We start from the raw sequence: 18,994 nt of genomic DNA, 5'->3' as shown, positions 1-18,994 counted from the left end.
CTTTTTGCCATATGAGCCAGCCTTATATGGCCCAGAAGCCAGACCTGGCATCCCTCAGCAGCAGCGGGAGCAAGAAGACAGTGGCAAAGATGAGCTGCAATGGCAACGCACCGGGCAGCAGGGTGGTGAAGGCAACTGGGTCTGGGGAAGCTGGGACTTGGCAAGCAGCCCCAGAGCCACACACTGTTTGCCGTCCTGCAAGGCAGGGTGGTCAGTAGGGCAAACATGAGGGTAAAATAGTGGACAGGGTCCCTCTTGGCCCCTTATCTTGTTGAGGCTCAGGGCCAGAAGGAACCAAGTTTGGAATGGCTTTGAATTTGGGTGCGTCCTTAGCTAATGACTGCTAAAATTCATTTAATGACTGCATGGAGACTGCCAGAATTGCAGTCATGTGATGCAGTTATGTGATATCTCTCTTTATGACCACATTCTAAATTGAGGATTACCTGTACTTCAAGGATGGAAAAGCAAAAGGATAATAGAAAATAGTATCCGGACAGATTAAAAAGCAATCAAATATAACAGGTTCATGTGTACATGCAAATATATATACCAACAGATTTTAATGCTTCTTCACATTTCTATGTTCCTAATAATTCCTAACAATTTCCTATCTGCTAAATCAACGATACCATTCAGCTAAAGCCATGAAAGTCAGTCTCTATGAGGAAATTAAGAACTGCAGATTGTATTTATCCATTTTGTTTGCCTGTGTTTTTTTTTACACGTGTTATTTATTTTGGAAATAAATTGAAAAATGATTTGTTTTCTGAAAATCTCCGCTTTGACTATATTCAGTACATGAAAGTTCATTTTGATACCCAGAAATGTCACCTTCCTTCCTTCCTCCAGCCTCAAATATGCTTCAAGGTGCTTTTCAAACGCCTCAGAAGCAGCTGCATGTTTAAAGCATAGGAGGGGACCGATTTATCTTTACTGAAATTATCTATAAATCTTTCACCTAACCCAACAAAGGCAACAAAAACGTTGGTTTTTTTTATTTCTAACGAAGTCATGACACAATATGAGAGTACTCCACCCAGCAATAACCACAATATAATCTCCTCCTGTTAAAAATTCAGAAACTTCTTCCATAATCAGGTAGCATTATTACCATATATTTTTAAAATGTATTAGCAAACTGATTAAACCGCATTTTAAAACTGAGTCAGGCAAAGAAAATTCAGTTCTGAATACAAAGCCAATTAAACAGACATCTATGAGAAGATTCACACACAGTGCATGATAAACAATGGAATTAAAACACCAAAACTAGAAACTTTAGTTATGTATTCAACTTAAATGTATCTTGGAATAAGAGTACAGTGACTCAGTGTGCATTACCATGTATGTTGCAATATTTTGTAAAATCTCTCCACCACTTCTTATAGAATTAATTTCACTTATGAGTCTTATAAAGGATAGAGACACCATAAATTCAATTCAATTAGCACTTTAAAATTGGTTATACCTTCCACATTTTATTAAAATTTTATCACTTTGAGTCTTTGAAGTGGAAATATAGCCATTGATATACCTGCAGACTGAGTGTCCCAGAGGACGTAGGGGGCCTTAATAGATATGATGCATATGTATCCTGCAATGTTCACGATTCGTACTGTACATGTGCATATAGTAGCTGATTAAAATTCAATTCAGCTGATAGCTGTGTCTGCCCCCATGGCATTTTTATCTTGTTCTCCCATTACCCAACCATAGACATTTGTTGTTTTCAGCAAGCTGCATGAAAATATACCATACAGCTTTGATATATTCCGAAATATATTTTTACTTCTGTACTCCTCCATACATCACAAGTACCACACAGATTCATAGTGCGCTGTGCAGGATGAAAACAAAACCCAAGGACTTCTGGCTTCACTTCCTGGTATTTTCCAAGTACATTTCAAGCATTTTCATATCCTGGCCTTTTGCCGTTCTGTACTCTATTAGTACTCTCTGCCAGTACTTTCTTGATTTGTTCTATAAAATCTTCTTCCTTTTTAATTGCTGTCCAGCATTTTCAGGAAGTATTCCTGTACAACTGCTTCCTATTTTTCTCATGTATATATTTCAAGACAAGTATTAACTTCTGAGTAGGAGAAGAGTTGAGTATTCAATCCTACTAAGTATATCTTGCTTCTTCAAGAAGTGTAGATAACACTACTTCTTTTTTTGAAACAAGTTTTATTGATTTTTTTCTTTCACATACATATTTTATGAACAGAGTATTGACCGAATCACATCTTATACAACTTGTCATATCCAAATACTTTAGTTTCAATTTCTGCCAAAATATTCTTTTACCCTACTTTTTTATCTTGTATTAATATTTCTATACTTATTATATAAACAGTATCACCATTCACCCTCAAATCCTAATTTCTTAACATTATTTCAATTAGTTATTTTATCCATTGTTAATCATATATATTCTCTTTTAACTTTCATATTAGTTCGTTCTTCATCCTAATAAGTTTAAATATACTTGGGGTTACCCTTACCATTCTATCTCCCTTATTTTACAACAATCCTTCTTCTCCTTCTCCTATCTTTCCCTTCCCTCTCTTCTTCTATCCTTTTCTACTTTTGTCTTTTCTCCTCTCCTTCACTTCCCCTTCCTACTGTTTCCTCTGTGATATTATCATTGCCACCTGCATCATCACCAGCTGCTTCATTTGTTTCACCGTCTTTCAGTTCTCCTCACTGATACCCAACCACAATGATCCAGAGTCTATTTCCTTTTTCAACCAGACCTCTTATTTTTGTCTCCTTTTTTTTCCTGCGCCAAAAAAATATACGTGCTTCATTTTCTTTTTCAACAGCTGAAGAAAATTTAACCACCTTATGAAGGTCTTTTGCTTCTTTCCTCCTCTCCGAGAAAGCAAGTCATAGGAAACCCCACCCTGAATTGCTTGTGTCAGTGACATTATTCATTGAAGCTTTTGCAGCACCCCATACAAAGGCACCATAAAAGGGCCAGATGCAGAAATGCTTCATCTCTTGGTGTACAGCTCAACTGTTCTGCCTCTCCCTTCTGTTATCTCCTGCCTCATTCAAGGAACCATCACCACTCAAAACTGGTCATGTGCAACAGTTCTGACAACTTTCCTCACCCATGCTTAGATCTCCTCTACTTCAGATCACTGTGTGACCTTCCAAGCCTCTTAATCGCCACCAATTTACCAGCCTCAATTTTCCAGATATGTACAAAGTCAGGTGGAGTGGAGATCTTCACTACTCAGATGAGGTATTGTCCTGTATTTAACCCAGGGGCTCTGCCGCCAGATAAAATTTCTTGAGCCCTTGATTTGAGTATCAGTGAGCTTATTTCTTCTTAAACCATTATCCTATCCCATTGTTCACCATAGCAAAGCATTATTAAAATTAATTTATACTTAAAATATATATGTGCAAACCTTATTGCACTATGATCCCACAAAAAATCTGGACAATATCTGCATAGGCAAATGCAAGATTTTAGTTCAACTAGTAAGGTTCAGACAAGTTATGTTTTTGTGGTTCTATAAGGTTGGTAGGCATGTATCAGTATGCCCTTGAAGTCTTTCCTCAGGGTTAAAAAACTCTAAACTCTGGCCCTACTCAGAAGTTTTGGTCTGAAACATGACTAAGCTAACCTGTGTTTAGATAATAGATAGGATAATTTGTTTTGCTACAGGACTCATTCTCAAGGTCACACATTGTGGACATAAGCAATTGCCAGCAAGAGTAAGGCAAGCGATGAGTAAAACCTGAATCCAAGGTGGCATTCATTGTTTCTTTGGCACATACCCTTTTCTCTCTCATTCTTTCATTTTCCAACATCTTCTTCCTCCTTTCTCTTGCAAAGAGCTGCCTTTTACAAAAAAGACTGACAGCTCTTAACAGAGAGTCTATCTTTTGTGGTATGGAAATCTTTGGAAATCAGACCAAAGCTTTAATCCAAGGTTGACAACTTTGATTTAAATTGTGTCTTTGATGGTCTAAGTAATTGTTTATCATTCAACAAGGTGAATCTCATGCAGAAGAAGTTAGATAGAAATGCAATTAAACTCACATTTCAGAATTGTGGCAGCATGAGATCTGGAAAAATCTCATTATAAAACAGGATTTTAACCATTGCACCTAGAAGTCATACTCTATTTAAAGTTTCCCAATTATGTTTCATATTTTTACCATAGTAATTTTAAATTTTTCATGGAGAAGAGTATTCAGGACACTAATTACACTAATTAATTATATTAAATAATTAATTCCACAGTGAGTAGGTACTTCTAGATTCCAAATCAGTAGAGCTCCATGTTTGTTTGTTGCCTGGAGCAAGGAAAGTGTAAAATTAGTGTGTGATTCAATTTTCATAGTGAATATATCACTTTATCCATGAAATCACTGGATAATATTAAGTAGACAATCAGGCTACAATATAGCATTATTAGGGAGCTACACTGCAGGATAATGGTTAGGATAGTTGAGATAAGTCATAAATGGGCAATGTGCTAAAAGTACAGGTAGTTCTCAACTTATGAGTGTAATGGAGCCTGCCCCATTAGTCATAAACTGTGAGAGTCACAAAATGGGTCATCAACTCAATTTTACGACTTTTTTGTAGCTGTCATTAAGTGAATCACCACGATTGTTACGTGAATCTGCAATCGTTAAGCAAACCCATTGATCACTATGGGGCATTTTTGCTGGAAAAAGGAAGTAAATACCTGTTCTCAGCAAAAACGTTGCAATTTATAATTATGTGACCGTGGGGCACTGCAAAGAGGTATAAATTCAGTCTGGTTGCTGAGTGCCCATGAGACTGCGAGGGGGTGACCATCAGAACTGGGTTGTTAAGTACCCAAGGGGATGCAGTCCATCAGCACTTTGAGCTGTCACTAAACAAGCAATTGTAAGTCACAGATTACCTTTACTTATTTCCATGAGCTAAAATTTAGGCCTTGTGCCTGCAATCCTACTGTAACTGACATGTCAAACTGGAATTAATCACATGCACAATTTCCATGCATCCTATCATTTCCTAAATGTATCCAATACTGGATAGGAACAGCTGAGCCCTTCAGAGGATCTGAGGAGCTATTGTAATTATTGGCATCCTATTCAATACTGCAGTAAAGTGGGAAAACCAGCACAGTGTGAACTGTCAGTGGGAACACAGGCATTGAAGATGACAAAGTACTGATACAGGGCTTCAGGTCACACACATCAAACTCTTTGCTTCACTACTGCACAGAATGCAGCACCAACTGGTGGTGCCGCACAGAAAAAAGAAAAGCACTCAGAGCATTTTCTCCTTTTTTTCCTCTAACAATCTGGCCAGGAACTATACCAAGATAGAGAAGAAACAGTGTTTGCCTCAAACCTGGTAGCTGGCACTAACGTTTTGAAAATGGCCTGTCAACACAAACAATGCTGATGTAGCTGGATCAGTGGTCTGATCCAATAGGAAGAATCTCTATATTCAGCAATTTGCTACTGCACCCTAATCACTGTGAGGATGTTCCTTGAGGATCTAGTAAATTATTTTAGTACACAAAAATAATGAGATAAAAGGATCTAGAGTGACCAGGATTCAGAACTGAAATAAACTTCTGTTCAAAGTTTGCATTTACCCCTCTAGCGATTGCTATCAAGGCAAAAGAAAGTAGGGGGAAGGGGAGGGTGAAGGATGCTAGGTTTCACCTCCCTTCGTTTTTTGAAAAGTCCTGTTATATAATGTCTTTGGCATTCTCAGTGGAAAGGAAGTTCTTTCTATCGAAGCAAAGAGACCTTTTTTTGTGTTAGCATGTTGGCAATCAACCAATGAACTCCAGTTTTGAATTGGTTGCCACTACTGTTTTTAAAGCTTTTTATATTTCCTCTGAGACAACCATCCCATTATTGATATTTTTTTTAAAAAAAAGATCGGAGAGGAGCCGTAAAACCCCAGAGTCAAAAGGAGTCACTTATCAGCACCAATTCAAAATTGGATGACTGGTTCAGAAGTCCCAAACGAGGGGTTCAGAAATTCTCTGCAGAAGAACAGTATTGCATTCAGCTGGAAAGTACATTTCTGCTCCACCAAATAGCTGGCTGGCTCCACGATACTTCAGGCTCTATCTTGAGCACTCTCTAAAATCCAGCAGCTGGCACAGCATGGACCTACGGCGGTCATCTACAGCAAAACATCCCCCCCCCCAAACTTCCAAAATACTAACCTCAAAATAAAATACTTCATCAAACTGTGGGTTGTTTGTCTTCTTTTTAACTTTAGTCTTTTTGACTTCAGATCTGCAAGGAAAAAAAAAAGGGCAAGGCAGAAATGTTACCCAAAATAGGATAAGCTGAAAGGGTCAGGCCCGGTGTTATCTTAAAAGTATGTTTAACAGTGGCTTTTTTGGTTATTTCATCTCCCTAAGCTTCTTGCAGGATGAGACAGGAAGCAGACTTTTAGCTTGTCCATCTCTCTTAGTGCATTTTAAAAAAAACAATTAATTGAGGACATACATATGTACATTCTGCCTTTCCTTTAGTTCAACGAAACCTTATGAGTTTCTGTTGCTGAGAGTGGACTTGAATCTGCATCTCTCTGATTCTAGTCCAACACTTTCTAAACTCTCATCAACAAAAAGCAAGCATTTTAATTATCTTGTATTGAGTTTTTTTCTCATTTTCTTAAAACTTTATAAAGTAATTTATAAAGACGATAACTTCTTCCATGCTCTTAAAAAGTGTTATAGGTCATAATCAGCCCTTTGAACTATGCCCATACCAGTAGTGAGTGGACTTCTTAAAATATAATCACATGACCTGGGGCAACAGCAACAGTTTGATCAGTAGATGTTATCACAATAAAATCAGATTCTCCATAGAGCGAAGTAGGAATTTAATATTAAGTCACAAATTCTTAAAGATAGTTTCAATTTTTACTTATTTCTTAGAATTCTTCACTTAACATTAACCAGATTGAGGAAAAAAATGAATAAGCAATAAATGTTACTAACCTGTATGGTCCTGCTAATGTAACTGTTGCGTAGGGATCACACTGGCCATTCACAATCGGAAGTCCTTGGCATTCTAGAACTCTAAACAAAAAGACAACTATCACATAGATTATCAGAACAGGAAATGCAGCAAAAGGTGCTCTTCCAAATGTTTGTTTCACTTCAAAAATGCAGAATACCACAAATTGCCACATGGATTGACCTTTTGCTATGGAGATGTCTGCAGCTTAAAAAAATATCTCAGAATGGCAGCTTTAATAGTATTGATTGAAGCTCTGCCATGTTTTATGTATGCTCCATGTTGACATATATTAAAAACAAAAAAGATGGTTGCAGGAATTTGATATGTCTAGTCTAGTAAAAAGGACTAGGGGGTGACATGATAACAGTGTTCCAATATTTGATGGGCTGCCAAAAAGAAGAGGGGGGGGTCATCTAGGGATAAAATCCAGCAGGTTTTGACGGGTTCTGGAGAATTGGTGGCGGAAATTTTGAGTAGTTCAGAAAACCAGCAAATACCACCTCTGGCTGGTCCCAGAGTGGGGTGTGAATGAGAATTTGCAATATCCTTCCCCTGCCATGCCCACCAAGCCACACCATGCCCACCAAGCCACGCCCATAGAACCGGTAGTAAAAAAAAATTGAATTTCACCTCTGGGGTCATTCTATTTTTCAAAGCACTAGAAGACAAGACAAGAAACAAAGTATGGAAACTAATCAAGGTGAAAACCAGCTTAGAACTATGGAGAAATTTCCTGACAGTGAGAACAATTAACCTGTGGAATGACTTGCCTTCAGAAGTTGTGGGTGCTCCAATACTGGAAATTTTTAAGAAGAGATTGGATAACCACTTTGTCTGGAATGGTATAGGGCCATGATTGCAAAATGTAATAGAGATAGAATAATAATCAGATAAAATGAACTTTTATAACCATACTTTTTTAAAAAAAATGGGCTTAAGATGTTCTTCAAGATATATTGCAAAACAAAAGACATTAGATACTTTCTGCACTGTAGTCTTCAGTCAAATGTCAGGAGAACAGAGAACCAAATTCAACAAGCATCTGGATAGAAAGCCAAAAGAGAATCACTCTGCACGGCCATACAATTATTCATTCATGTGGAAATCTATAAATGGTCATGTAATTAATGTCAACTCTATGGCCCTTAAAGGGGGACAACAATCTATTGGCTTTGAGCTCAAGAAAGGCAAGTTATGAGCTCATTTTTCCCTAACAATTATGAGGCTCTGGTATTTAATTAAGAAAAGGTTTGGGATTTTTTTCTCTTTCTGTTTTCATTTTTACTAATCTCTGAAATGTAACTAACATGAAAATCTAATTAAATTCATTCCATCATTTCTTCCTCTCATTAGAGGAACTTTAAAGTTGCAAATGGCTTCTTATATTCCACCAAAGGTTTAAAATACAATACATCCCGACAACTATAATATGGATTTCTTTCTTAAATGTTTTACTTGTTCTGATGCACTTCCTGACTCACTGCATTCCAGGCTCACACTCTCTGAATAGAGTGGCATTTAAGAAAAATTATTAGGAGGAAGTAAGGGAGGGAGGAACAGGAGAGCGTGGGTATCATTCTGTCCTTATTCATGGTGTGGAATTTTCTTTGCAACAGCACTCTGCTCCCATCTCACCTACATGTGAAGTAGCCACACAGCTGTAGCATCTTTGCTGGTAGGGAAACAGAAGATCACTCATGTGCCTCATAGGAAGGCAGAATGAAATCAATAGATTACAGAATCTGAGGAATCAAATAATGGTCTCTCGAGACTATTTTGCCACTGTATAATAGGCTCTTCAGCAAATCATATTAGCAACAAGCATCCAAGAAACCAGTTCTGCTTCCTAATCCGACACATTTTCTATTAACCCCAAATCCGTTGCAGAACCATCAGGTACTTATTTTATTTGCAAGTTTGTAATAAATAAGTAGAACTTGGTGGTCTTTCTTGACTAAACTCTATTAAGTTACAACTGCTACCTCCTAACCTGGATGCTGCCTAAGGTTAATGACAGTTGAGATCATTCTCAAAGCCATGTTCTTACGTTCTCCTTCTGTCCTTCATTTAGGAGGAAAGTGTATTATTATCAGATTTACTGGCCTCACAGCCTGCCTTAATTGTGCTTCAGTAACTAAGCCTAGTGATGTTGCTATGCTCATACAATGTTGAGTAGTTTTAGATCAGCAGTGGTGGGCTTCCAGTCATTCTTTCAACCAGTATCATAGATGAGTGACAAAAGAAGCACCAACCTCTCCACTGTATATATCATCAAATGGAATTGGGGGTTGAAGCACTAATTTTGGGGAAGAAAGGAGATTGTTTGACAGGTATATCAATCTTCCATTTCTCTGACCATTTAATTCTCAATTAAACTGCAAGTGATTGGAAGAGCTGATTTGAAATACAAAGCTGAGATGCCTGAACCAGAGATGTCCTCCCCCTCTTGTGTTTGCATGTCTCACATGCTTTCTCTTTTTTGTGATCTCCCAAATAGCAGGATTTTTGGGTGACAAAGCTATCAGTCTCCTGGACTGCAATGTAAAGAGCAAAAGACTACTTGTCCATTCTCTTTTACAGCCCTGCAGGCACAACATCCAGCAGCTAGATGAGGAAGGGGCATTTCCTCCACAATCTAGTTGGACCAACTGGAATTGTAGAGATCCCTTCCCCAATCAGGTCACCTCTAGGCTTTACTAGAAACTGAAGAGCTGCAGGAAAAGGAAGTATTGCTTCACAAGAATTTTAGCTCTGACAGAAATCACCATACACCATAGGCTCCCAAACAGATCCTACCTGGAGAGAAAAAAAATCCATCATAAATTCTGTAGTGATGCTTGTTTTATTCTAGTCTTTCCCACCTATCCTGGAAATACCAGTTTGGAGAACAATATTCTCAAATTTCTTGTGAATCAAGAAAGCCTAGTTCTCCCTCTTTCATCCAATTTCTTAGGCTCTCCTGACCAACTCAGCAATTAAATACAGGCATTCAGACTTTACATAGCTCAATTAATTTTCTAGGCTAGGATTTCCAAAAGTCTCACAATCAGAGTTTGGTTAGTTAAAAATCTTCATTGCCAACAAGCATGAGACTAAACAAAACAGGTGACTGTCCACTGCCAGTGTCAAGGTGCAAGTGGATCTTATATCCACAGTAGTTCAAACTCATAACAATTTCCTTCTGCCCTTTTCACAAATTACAGGAACCAGTAGTCCTCGAGTTACAAATGCAATGGAGCATGTCAATTACATTTGTAACCCGACGATTCGTAGGAGTGAATCATGTAACTTGAATGTGATCACTCCCTGCTTTCGTCCACGCATTCACTAATCAAATGCATGGGTCATTAAGTGCACATGAGGTATCTCAGGGTGGTGAAGGTCATGGTGGGGCCTAGTGCAGGGACAACACTACTGCGACCAGCCACCAAAGGCCTCCCCCCCATCCACTGAGAGACCTTATTTTCTTTTTTCCACCCCTTTGGGTCCCAAGCTGCTTTGGCCTTGCCTCCCCACCCCATCACCATCTGCTAATTTATCTTTGGCACCACATTTGAGAGCCCCGCACTTCCCACACTCACCTCCTAGGCAGCCTTGGGTGGCGGTGTCCTTGTCCAGCCAGGTGGAGAGGCGCCAAACTGGTCTCTCCCCTTCTCTGCTGAGCATGGCCCTGCCCAGCCACTTGCTGGAGTGCTGAACCTGCCCAGGTTTCATAAATTGTGCCACCAAGGAGCTGGAGAACATGGCGTGCAACCACCCCACTCCTCTCACTTGTCAAAAGCACTCCTCCAAATTGTAAGAGGGGTCCTAAACAATCCTACTCTCCAGCTTGGTCGTGTTTCTCTGCCACCACGAAGCTGGAGAGCTTGGCACACCACCCATCTCCCTTCGCTGGTACAAAACATTCTTTTGCTAAATTGCAAAAGGTACTCCTAAATAAACCTGCTTTCCAGCTCTGTTGCATTTCTCTGCCACCACGGAGCTGGAGAACTTGGCACTCCACCGCCCAGCTCCCCTCGCTTGGTAGCATTTGCTCCTGTTTGGACATGAGCACCCAGAGGAAGCTGGTTGCCCCGTCTAGCTTCTAGATCAGAAGGAATGAGACTTGCTGGCCCAGTTCTTCATCTCCTCCCTATGGCCTTGCTGAAAGATCTCCTAAACAGAAATTTTGCACAGGTGCAGAGCGCAGCAATGCCTTTGCAGCTTTGTATAGCACAGGTTGGTGAAACCAGCTCACCCCTCATTGCAAGCATGACTCCACCGGTCTGGAATCTCATTCCCGGCCTCTCCTTCTAACCTGGAACCAGAGGCAGCCCAGGGAAGTTGGGAGGCTGACCTCAAATGTCTGAGTGAAGCTGCTGTTTGTGCTTCATTGCCTTGTGACTGTTAGGCAAGCAAATACCAGGTAATTCTGGTTCCCCTCCAAGCAAGAACGGAACAAGGAATACCTTCCATTGCCTAAACGCTTCTCTTGGCTATGCCACTTAAAAAACAGCCATCCTTCCTGACAACCAAGCAGGGAGTCCAGCTCTTGAAAAGGCCATTGTTATGTCTGAAAGCCTCGCTGGCTCACTGTAACGATTAACTGATCAATCCTATAGCATCGAATCAAAGTGCTCATATCAGGCATTTTAATCAGGGACCGTAGCTTTTTGTCTGGGAAACAGTGTTAGAGCCCATGACAAATTATAATAGCCCAAACAGCTCTGTCCCTACTTTGGAACAGATTAAAAAGCTTTCCCACAAGATAAACCTTGGCTTTCTGAAAGTCTACAGAAGTTAGCTCCTAAACAAACCTGCTTTCCAGCTCCGTCACGTTTCTCCCTGCAGTTTAAGATGCTCTTCTTTTGCTAGAGGAATGGAAAAGCCATGTTGCAAATGGAAGAAACGTGCAGAAAAAAAAAAGTTTGTGGGACTAAAAAAAAAAAATTCAATCAGACCTTCCAACTTTTCATGTTAAAAGATAAGATCTCGCAAAGTTGGAAAATTGAACTTTTTTTCCAATCAATCAGGGAAGGGGAGAGGCCAGACCGGCACTCCTCTGCCTGGCTGGGCAAGGGCTCTGGCACCCAAGATTGCACAGGAGGTGAGCGTGGGCAGTTCGATACTCTCAGGCATGGCACCAAAGTAACATGTTGCAGCATCTCTGCAATCAGGTCACAAGTGCAAACAATCGCTGTGATGTTGCAACATATTAAATTTGGGACCTGGTCGTAAGTACTTTTGGCAACTTTCAACATTCGTTAAGTGAATGTTCGTAACTGGAGGACTACCTGTAATTGTGCTAGGGGACCTTGAAACGGAGTGGTTGTTGACTGTTTATATTCAAGAGGGGGGTGCGGACCTGATGGGCATTTCGGAGACCTGGTTGGGCACAGAAGGGGGGGGGTTCCCCTTACTGAGATGTGCCCACCAGGCTTCCATGCATTCCATCAACCGAGGGCCCAGGGTAGGGGGGGTAGGGATTGTTATAAATGAGGGTCTAGAACCGAGGGAGGTCATTGTCCCGCAGATAGCCGGTTGTGAAACCCTCCTTGTGAAGTGGGGCCATGGGGCGCAGGTGGGCGTGCTGGTTACGTACCTGGCTCCTTGCTACGTGGCAGCAGCCCTGCCCGAGCTGTTGGAGATGATAGCCGGGACGGCGGTTGAGACCCGCAGACTTATGGTTATGGGGGATTTCAACCTGCCGTCGGTGGGCGAATCGTCGACGACAGCTCGGGAGTTCATGGTTTCCACAGCGGCTTTGGACCTGACCCAGGTAGTTAATGGTCCCACTCACACTGGGGGTAACACTCTGGACCTGATTTTTGTGGTAATGATCTGGAGTTAGGGGAGTTAATTTTTAAACCCCTGTCATGGTCAGATCATTTACTCCTTCAGCTAGACTTTTGAACCGCTGCACCACACCGCAGGGAGATGGAGCCGATTCAATGGTTCCGTCCCAGGTGCCTGATGGACTCAGAGAGGTTTCTGACGGAGCTTGGGCCGTTTCCTGGGGAATTAGCCCACAGCTCGGCCAAAGAACTGGTGGCCGCCTGGGAGGAGGCGGCGACCGGGGCTTTGGACCGCGTCGTGCCTTTGCGGCCTCTGACCCGGCACCAAACTCGACCAGCTCCTTGGTATAACGAGGAGCTGAGAGAGATGAAGCGCCGGAAAAGACGCCTAGAGAATGTCTGGAGGTCCAGCCGCACTGAATCCGACCGAACACCAGTGAGGTCATATATTCAGACCTACCTAGTGGCGATAGGAACGGCAAAACATAACTATTTTCTCGCTCTTATCGCATCGGCAGATAATCGCCCAGCCACCCTGTTTAGGGTGACCCGCTCCCTGCTTATGCAGGAGGCTCGGGAGGACCCCTTGCAGAGGCGTGCTGAGGATTTTGTACAGTATCTGTCCGATAAAATCGCTCGGATCCGGGACGGACTGGATGCTGATTGGATAGATTCAGGCGGGATGGCAGGGACGGGTCTTGTGGATATTACCTGGGCTGAGTTTGATCCTGTGACTCCCAATGATATGGACAGGTTGTTGGGTAGGCTGAATCCCACCACATGTTTATTGGACCCATGTCCTTCCTGGTTGGTACTGGCCACACGGGAGGTTACACGAGGCTGGCTCCTGGGAGTTACCAAAGCTTCCTTGTTGCGGGGTACCTTCCCCATCGCCTTGAAAGAGGCGGTGTGAGGCCCCTCCTCAAGAAGCCTTCCCTGGACCCAGCTGTATATTGGCAAACTATTGTCCAGTCTCCAACCTTCGCTTTTTGGCAAAGGTTGTTGAGAGTGTGGTGGCATATCAGCTTCCCCAATACCTGAAAGACACTGTCTATCTAGACCTGTTCCAGTCCGGCTTCAGACCTGGATACAGCACTGAGACGGCTTTGGTCGCATTGGTGGATGACCTCTGGAGGGCTCGGGACAGGGGATGTTCCTCTGTCCTGGTCCTTTTAGATCTCTTGGCGACTTTTGATACCATCGACCATGGTATCCTGCTGTGGCGGTTGGAGGAATTGGGGGTGGGGGGCACGGTTTATCAGTGGTTCTCCTATCTCTCTGACCATTCGCAGACGGTGTTGACAGGGGGGCAGAGATCGACCTCAAGGTGCCTCACTTGTGGGGTGCCACAGGGGTCAGTTCTCTCGCCTCTCCTGTTCAACATCTACATGAAGCTGCTGGGTGAGGTTATCCGTGGTTTCGGGGTGGAATACCATCTGTACGCTGATGATACTCAGCTATACATTTCCACCCCGAACCACCACAACGAAGCCGTCGAGGTGATGGTCTAGTGTCTTGAAGCCGTGCGGGTCTGGATGGGGAGGAACAGGCTCCAGCTCAACCCCTCCAAGACAGATTGGCTGTGGGTTCTGGCGTCCCGTACAGTCAGCTTACGCCTTCGCTGACTGTTGGGGGTGAAGTATTGGCCCCCAGGGGAAGGGTACACAACTTGGGCGTTCTCCTGGACGATCGGCTATCCCTAGAAGAATATTTGACGGCTGTCGCCAGGGGAGCATTTTATCAGATTCGCCTGATTCGCCAGTTGCACCCCTTCCTTTACCGGGACTCCTTATGCACGGTCACTCATGCCCTCGTTACTTCCCGCCTGGACTATTGCAATGCTCTCTACATGGGGCTCCCCTTGAAGAGCACTAGGAGGCTCCAGCTAGTCCAGAATGCGGCTCCCATATAACACCTATCCTGCGTGGCCTGCACTGGCTGCCGGTAGCCTTCCGGGTGCAATTCAAGGTGTTAGTGACCACCTTTAAACTGCTCCATGGCTTAGGACCGGGTTATCTACGAGACCGCCTTCTGCCATCGATAGCCTCCCAACGACCTGTGTGCTCCCACAGAGTGGGCCTGCTCAGGGTGCCGTCGACCAAACAATGTCGGTTGGCGGCCCCCAGGGGGAGAGCCTTCTCTGTGGCAGCACCGGCCCTTTGGAATGAGCTGCCTCCGGGGTTACGCCAACTCCCCGACCTCCGGACCTTCAAACGTGAACTGAAGACTTTATTATTTCATCGTGCGGGACTAGCCTAAGTGTATTTTAATTGTAATTTTAAAGGGGTTTTATGTCGGTCTATGACCGTTTTAGTTAATTTGGCCTACTAAATATTTATTTTTAATTCTTTTTTAAATGTGTTATTTATATTCTGTGTTTTAATATGGCTGTAAACCGCCCTGAGTCCTTCGGGAGAAGGGCGGTATAGAAATTAAATTATAAAATAAAAAAATAAAAAAATAAATATAAGTAAGCAGTAAAAACTATGATCTGAGAATCAACGGATATTAGCTTACAAGCCATGATTTATAGCTTTTTCCCATTCAAGAAATAATATTGTAGTTATTTGATTATTTGTAGCAATATTTGAAGGACACTTCCATTATGCTTGAAAAACATGAAGAAATTGTGTCCCTGAAATTTGCATTTGCTGGACAAGTGTTCCTTCACATATGCTTTGAGACAGATACAGGAATGCCTTTCAAATAATCATTGACAAGAAGCAATTCATCCCTAATGGCTTCACAGGAACCAATCTTGTGTTATAAATCATGAAGCGTCTCTCAGAATGATGCTTTTAGTTTGTAAAACACCAGCTGGGATACTTAGTAGAGGAAGCAGAGGGGAAAAACCTGTCAGTTATAATGCTGTCTTAAGACAGAGAGTCAATTCATTAGTTGCTGAATTGTTTTATGAGTCGATTGTGAAAGTGCTCCAAGCTTTTCTTTTCTTTTCTTTAAGAAAAAGACCATTCAGAAAATCCTTCCATTCATATTTGTTACTATAAAAACCCAGATTCCATTTTCTCCAGTGAAGACGTGACCAGAATTTTAATGAATGCTAATATATAAAGGGATGTCAAAAGAATGACTTTTATGCTTTTTTAAAAAACAACTGAAGATCCGGCATTCTGTTTATATGTAAAATCTCACGTCTTACTTAAAACTCTTTTTGCACAAGTTAATAATTTATGAACAAGAAAGTGATGTTTCCAAATATTTAGAATGAAGGGGCAAAAAAAGACTACACAGCAGCTTTAGTCAACCAGTCTTAAAAACAAGGTAACTGTGTAAGTCTAGAAAGTGTAAGTGACATATAAAACGTTAACAAATGAAAATACTAGTTGCATAAGTTAGGTTAAAGATTTCTCATTAAATTAAGATAGCAACCTATTATAATATTGGAAACAGAGGGAGATGTAAAACACTGGAATTCTTAGTGAATGGTTAATAGTAAAGAAATACAAAAAGGACAAAGCAATGTTATAAGAAAATTAAACTATTTGACTTTAGTATCCTCTAATGAAAAAAATACATCTTCAACATCTGTTAAATTTAGTTAGTTTTCAAGAATAGTAAGAGAGTGAGAACCCATGGAATATTAAATAGAAGGAATTATTAGAGTCTACTTCACTAATCCCAATTAAGGCAACTACCGGTATATACTTTTAAATATACAGTGATATTATATATCAGCCTTAGGGAAATTTACTAAATGTATGAAGAAAAAAGAGAAAAGGAAAAGACGAACACAATAGAGAAGCTGTATGATCTGAGAGATTATAACTCATCTATGAAGGATATTAAGGCAATCTCCTAAACATACCCATGAAAGACTATCCATTTCTTGGTGAATAAACAGAGATTATGTGATCTGAGGGATTATAACTCATCTATGAAGGATATTAAGACAATCTCCTAAACATACCCATGAAAGACTATCCATTTCTTGGTGAGTAAACAGAGATTATGTGAGTAATATAAGGTAGCCAAATTCCAGACTCACTGAGCAAATGAACAGGGGAAGCAAAAATCAGCTCCTAAACAGTGGAGTTTGCACCAAATTTGATAGCTAATACCTTAGGAAGAAAAAATAAAATGTATATATTAAAAAGTTAGAGAAACTGGCTCAACGTAAGAGAATAAAATTTATCAGAAACAAGTGCAAAGTTCCTCACTTAAGAAACAAACAATAAATGTACACTTTTAGAATGGGAGATACTTGGTTCATCAATAATACTTGTTAAGAATATTTATCGAATGGTTACTAGATATATGAGTTAGCAATAGTTGTAAAAAAGAAAAGTTCAGTTTTAGGCAACAGAGTAGCTATTTCCAAATCATGCTAAATCAAGCTAAAAGAGGGCTTAGTCAGTACTTTTATAGTACCAGAAAGATGTCACATAGAAAGTTACCGAAGTCTCGTTTTGCATTGCTCAAGGGTACAAGACATGGAATAATGGATATAAGTTACAGGAAGTGAATATCAAAAACGAATTTCCTAACATAAAAATAGTTTGGTACTGAAATCAATTATCTGGAAGAGTGGCAGGTTTCCTTTTACTGAATGTGTTCAAGTAGAAGTGAGGCAGACCATCTGTCAGGGGGGGGATGCTTAATCTGTAATTCAGTCCTGACAAGGAGCTGGACTCAATGGCCTCTCTAATCCTGATTTCTCCTATGCAAATCTGATAGCATTGCCATTATCTGTATGTAATGTATCTTTTTACTAGCATAATGGTATATTTGAGGAAAGACTAACCTTAATTTTTTGTTTGTTTGTTTGTTTATAAAATATAAAATGTACTTTTAAGTTCTCTGACATAATTTAATGAGATACCTACTCATAGCAGAGAGAATAATTTTTTCTCCACACTGGAAGGAGGATAGAATTCCAACAGCATCAGATGGAGAACTTAAACTTGGCGAATATACAGCAATGGTAAAACTAACAGTATATATTCACAACAGAAGCTTAATCAAATTTAAGCAAAAATGGTTCCCATATATACAGTACATCACAGCAAACACAAACATTTGCAGTCTTGCTTCCCAGGAGGCTTAAATGTTTATAAATCTTGTAAATTAGCAAAAGCACAAACAGGGAGAAGGTAGAAACTGAGTAGTCTTTTTTTCTTTTTCCTTCATTTTAATCTTTTTAATTTTTTTAATTGTCAAATTTACAAATTCATCGTTTTTTTGCAACATGAACAAATAATATTAAGTAATAATATAGAAGAGACCTTAATACTAAGTAATCGGCTTAAGACAGAAACCTATATTGTCATAACAAATATTTTGATGCAATCTGCAGGGCTTTTTAATGTTGTATTCAAATTTAATTAAACAAACTAAATAATTTTATGCTCCTTAACATTGACAATATAAATTATAGTTAATACTGATATAATAGCTCTATTTTTTATCTTCAATAGTCTTAAGTTATCTAAATATCAGTGTTAATTATCTTTAGCCAATACTGTAAAAATACTACTTTCTTGAAATAATGTTATGTATTTTGTATACTTCAAAATAAAATTTAAAGCTATGTGGAAGCACCACAGAAGGCTATGAAGAGTTTTCAGCCATCAGTATACTGATAGCACCCAACTCTGCTAATCCTGACAGGTCGTCCTCAATGTACAATCACAATTGAGCCCAAAATTTCTGTTGCTAAGTGCGAATTTTGTAAGTGAGTTTTGCCCATTTTATGACTTTTCTTGCTACATTTAAGTTATTAACTTAGTAACGTGGTTGTTAAGTGAATCTGGTTTCCTCATTCACTATACTTGTCAGAAATTCACAAAAGGGGATCACATGGCTCTGGGACACTGCAACTGTCATAAATGTGAGTCAACTGTCAAGCATCCAAATGTAAATCACTTGACCATGGGATGCTGCAACGGTCATAGGTGTGAAAAATAGTTATAAGCCACTTTTTTCAGTGCTGTTGTAACTTGGGTCACTAAACGAACTGTTGTAAGTTGAGGATCACCTGTACCTTTTAACTCTAAGATAGCAATCATTACTCTTCAATATTGCCTAATCTCAGTAAAGGGTTAGATGAGGGCTAAGAAGCTGAAATGAAATGTAGACAAAACAGAGTGTTGTTGGTACTGTAAAAGCTAGAGCCTGGGATGAAGTTTGTTCTAGACAGAAGTGTGCTTGGCTGGAAAAATCAGGATTTCCAATTTGGGAGTGTTCCTGGG

The 18,994-nt window shown here is 40.5% G+C and overlaps 1 protein-coding gene across 1 annotated transcript in view; it reads right to left on the bottom strand.

Moving 5' to 3' along the window:
* Positions 1-18,994, bottom strand: part of RASA3 (RAS p21 protein activator 3) — a 162,810-nt gene that overhangs the window by 47,963 nt on the left and 95,853 nt on the right. Inside the window, exons 6-7 of the mRNA XM_058185446.1 lie at positions 6,990-7,070; positions 6,204-6,276 (exon numbers count right to left, since the gene is read on the bottom strand). Coding sequence (XP_058041429.1) covers positions 6,204-6,276; positions 6,990-7,070 — 154 coding nt within the window. The remainder of the gene's footprint in view (positions 1-6,203; positions 6,277-6,989; positions 7,071-18,994) is intronic.

Source organism: Ahaetulla prasina, chromosome 5 (genome assembly GCF_028640845.1).
Source record: "Ahaetulla prasina isolate Xishuangbanna chromosome 5, ASM2864084v1, whole genome shotgun sequence".
Taxonomy (NCBI): domain Eukaryota; kingdom Metazoa; phylum Chordata; class Lepidosauria; order Squamata; family Colubridae; genus Ahaetulla; species Ahaetulla prasina.
Note: the sequence above shows the minus strand (reverse complement) of the source record. Positions and strands in the feature narration are given on the sequence as shown.